This window comes from Chrysemys picta, chromosome 1 (genome assembly GCF_011386835.1).
Source record: "Chrysemys picta bellii isolate R12L10 chromosome 1, ASM1138683v2, whole genome shotgun sequence".
Classification (NCBI taxonomy): Eukaryota; Metazoa; Chordata; order Testudines; family Emydidae; genus Chrysemys; species Chrysemys picta.
This window is the reverse complement of record NC_088791.1, coordinates 349,315,647-349,319,593: the sequence shown is the minus strand read 5'-3', so window position 1 is coordinate 349,319,593 and position 3,947 is coordinate 349,315,647. Positions and strand designations below refer to the sequence as shown.

At 43.4% G+C, this 3,947-nt stretch overlaps 1 protein-coding gene and 1 non-coding gene across 2 annotated transcripts; both read right to left on the bottom strand.

Annotated features, from left to right (window-relative positions):
• Positions 1 to 1,198: 1,198 nt before the first annotated feature.
• On the bottom strand, positions 1,199 to 3,637 carry LOC101947486 (small ribosomal subunit protein uS17). Its single transcript, XM_065581904.1, has 2 exons — positions 3,477 to 3,637; positions 1,199 to 1,368 (listed from the first exon to the last, which is right to left on the bottom strand). Exons 1-2 carry the CDS (start codon positions 3,590 to 3,592, stop codon positions 1,245 to 1,247), a joined length of 240 nt encoding a protein of 79 aa, XP_065437976.1. The 5' UTR covers positions 3,593 to 3,637; the 3' UTR covers positions 1,199 to 1,244.
• Positions 2,846 to 2,940, bottom strand: LOC112061222 (small nucleolar RNA SNORD35). Its single transcript, XR_002890144.1, has one exon. It is a non-coding gene; the product is annotated as a small nucleolar RNA SNORD35 (small nucleolar RNA).
• Positions 3,638 to 3,947: the final 310 nt, after the last annotated feature.

Below are 3,947 nucleotides of genomic sequence, written 5' to 3'. Positions count from 1 at the left end.
GATGAAATTTTATACAATGTTTAATCTACAGCCAGTGGCTAGCAGCATTCCAATTTTTGGCAGGGATATGTAGGAACTGGGTACGTGAGCTTTTTAGCATCAATATACAGTAGAATCTCAGTTAAACACCACCTCATTTAGAACCAGAAGAGGGCAGCCAGGCACCCACAAAGCCAAAAGCAAATACAGTACAGTGTTAAATGTAAACTACTTAAAAATTTGACAAGGCAAGGAACTGTTTGCTTGTTTCATTTAAATTAGATTACAAGCAGAATTTTTCTTCTGCATAGTAAAGTTTCAAAGCTGTGTTGAGTCAATGTTCATTTGTAAATTTTTGAAAGAACCACCACAAAATTTTGTTCAGAGCTACAAACATTTCACTTATGAACAACCTCCATTCTCAAGGTGAATAACTGAGGTTTTACTGTATCTAAAACACACCCCCTCTTTTTTTTTTTTTTTTTTTTTTTTAAGAAAGCCTGTTTTTTGATACAAGAAATTTTCATCTTGTTCAGACTTTCACAGAAGACTATGAAAGTCTTGAACTAGCAGGGCTAGGACAGGGAGAAGTGAAGCCTGATTGAAAAAGGAAGTGAATACACTTTTAAAGGCTGTTGATACCTATTTCATTCAAAATACAAAGACACTTGGAAGAGTATCAGAGGGGTAGCCGTGTTAGTCTGAATCTGTAAAAAGCAACAGAGGGTCCTGTGGCACCGTTAAGACTAACAGAAGTATTGGGAGCATAAGCTTTTGTGGGTAAGAACCTCACTTCTTCAGATGCATCTGAAGAATTGAGGTTCTTACCCACAAAAGCTTATGCTCCCAATACTTCTGTTAGTCTTAAAGGTGCCACAGGACCCTCTGTTGCTTTTTGGGAGAAGAGATGCACTAAAAATGGAACACCCCAGCTCTCACTGAAATCTCATTGCATTGTTCAGCTGGCTGGTACCATGGAGCAAGCAAAGATTTTTATGTGGAAAGAGGAGTCCTACAGGGAAGCCAAAATCCATTCATGTCTTCTTTGTACAAAGCCTCCTCCCCACCTCTTTTTGAGCACTTAGAACCGAGATGTGCCCATGTAGCACTCCTGGAGATACCTAGGACCTGGAGCAAGGCCACTTTCCTTTTCTAGAGTCCTGCAGTCTCATGCCCCTTAGCATGCCATCCCTGCTCATTTTAGATCACAAACTGAACAGACTTTTGTAAAAGTTTTATTCATCCTGATCATCCATTTGTCGCCTTTAAAACTTCTGGAACTGCTTCTTGGTGCCAGCAGCCTTTGTGACCTTGAGGACGTTGAATCGGACTGTCTTGCTGAGGGGACGGCATTCCCCCACAGTCACAATATCCCCAATCTGGACATCCCTGGAAAAAAGCACAGCTGCTTTTAGATAGCTAAACAGCAGATTCTTTGCCACCAGAAATTTGTTCCTGCAGCACAGATGTGTGCCAGCACCACCCTGAAGAGACTAAATGCAACTGAACAAGACAACACGGAGAAACAGGTCTCATAAACCTAAAGTATTTAAGGCACCTTCTGCTGTTATTTAAATGCCAAACAGGTGGCATTTGCTTTCAGTAAGTGAGGGGTCCTCCATTCATTGGAAAACCAGGATGGAGGACATCTCTAGCCTTTGGTTTTGGCATGTGTGAAGCAAGCTCCAATATGCAAGACATAGTACACAAAGGTCCCACAGGAGAATATTAATCAGAATTAAAAACAAGTGCTTGAGGACACATCACCCAGGCAAAGACCAGGTGTGTCTCTTGCTTAATCCTCACCTAGGTACTTAGAAAAAGCTTCTTGCTTGGGTCTCTGAATTTGGACTGAAATGCTAATCCAGGACCTCTCAGAGACAAGAGGATCAGAGTGCTGTTCAAGCTACAGGACCCCCACTCCCTACTCAGGGTACATTTATCTTCACATGTCATTAGAAAGGTTCCCTGTATTATGCTCTAGTACCTTTCTTCCAAGGATCTCAAAGAGCTTTATAAATACTTATGAAGCTTCACAATCTCCAGAGAGGGAGATAAGTAATCCCTGGTTACCGAGGGATAAAGGAAAAGAGATGATGTGACTTAAATAAATAAATAAATAAATTAATTAATTAATTAATTAATGGAGATATCCCATCTCCTAGAACTGGAAGGGACCTTGAAAGGTCATCGAGTCCAGCCCCCTGCCTTCACTAGCAGGGCCAAGTACTGATTTTGCCCCAGTTCCCTAAGTGGCCCCCTCAAGGATTGAACTCACAACCCTGGGTTTAGCAGGCCAATGCTCAAACCACTGAGCTATCCCTCCCCCAAGATCTGACTTACTCAAGATCACAGAATAAGTCAGACAGCACCAAGAATGGGGATTCAGTCTTTATGCTAAGGGTAAGTTTACACTACCCGCCGGATCGGTGGGTAGTGATTGATCTATCGGGATCACTCTGAGATCGACTCCGGACCTCCACCATGGCGAGAGGCAGAAGCGGAGTCAATGGGGGAGCAGCGGCCGTCGATCCTGTGCCACGAGGACGCGAAGTAAGGGATTCTAAGTCGATCTAAGATATGCAACTTCAGCTACGAGAATAGTGTAGCTGAAGTCGATGTATCTTAGATCGATCCCCCGCCCCACCCCCCAGTGTAGACCAGGTCTAAGTTCCCTGTCTTAAATACCGCAAGAAGGCTTCCTCCCAGGAAAACTTGTAAAATCTTTGACATTTACTAACTGGACACAGCTCACAAGCATACAGCTCACTTTATAAACTTCCCTACATATACAGGTTTGACAGTTTGCTAGAAAGTACCTGCACAGAGAAGCATTTGAGACTAGGGGCAGCCAGACCAGAACATGTTTTATGGTTCAGCATTGCCAGACTGGCATTTTCAGCAGTCCCCCTTCACCACAGGGGGCTCTGCAGACCATCGTGAGTTTAGACATCACCACCACCAAACAGGCTCTAGGTCAGGAATGGCAAAAGCACAGCCCATGTAGTTTTAGTGTTGACTCACTTCGTTTACCTTTCTAGATAGAAGTGCAGTCACCAGCTACAATTCTGGATATCTTGTGCTCCCCCTTTGATCTAAACAGCTTTCTGTTTGGGTTGAGACTGAGCATAGTATAGCACACGAAGCACTTCTCAACTTCGAAACATGTGCACGCTTTAACCTTAACACCAAGCTAGCAAGACAGATAAGTGATTCCCATTTTACCCATAAGAAAATGGAAGTAGAAGATAACCAGCTTGCCCATAGTCATAGTATACATCAGAATGGATTAATACAAATATCCTGACTCCTCGTCTTGTGCCCATCATTGTATTCTGGGGCCTGTAGACTGCAGGGCTCTTATCTGTTAGTGAATGGTACATACAGACTGTCATGACCCATTTACAGTTTGATCAGTGCTCAGATTAGTGGTGCTGTGCTCTTCCCTTCAAATCACCACTAGACAGCGTAGCCCCCAGCACTACTCCTCTGCTCACCTGAAGCAGGGGGAGAGATGTACGGACATGTTCTTGTGGCGTTTCTCAAAACGGTTGTACTTGCGGATATAGTGTAAGTAATCCCTGCGGATGACGATGGTACGCTGCATCTTCATCTTGGTAACCACACCTGCAGGAATAAGGAGGGTGGCGGGGGAAAGAATGTCAAGCACTCTTAGTTGTGGTGTTTAAGCAGAAGTTAACATTTTACTGAGGCCGGGTCTACAAAGTTATTCCAGTATAGTTACGCTGGTCACAGTATTTTTTTAATTTAAAACCAACGCAGCTTTGCTGGTATCAGCCAGTGCAGACGCATACTAGTATAACTGTGCTTATGCCAGTATAATTTTGCTGGTTCAGAGAACGGGTGTAATTGCATCCACACTAGAAGGGCTTTGCAAGTTTAGATACAACAGTACAAGTACAATGGCAAAAGCCTCCTAGTATAAATAAGGCCAGAGACTTCCCAAA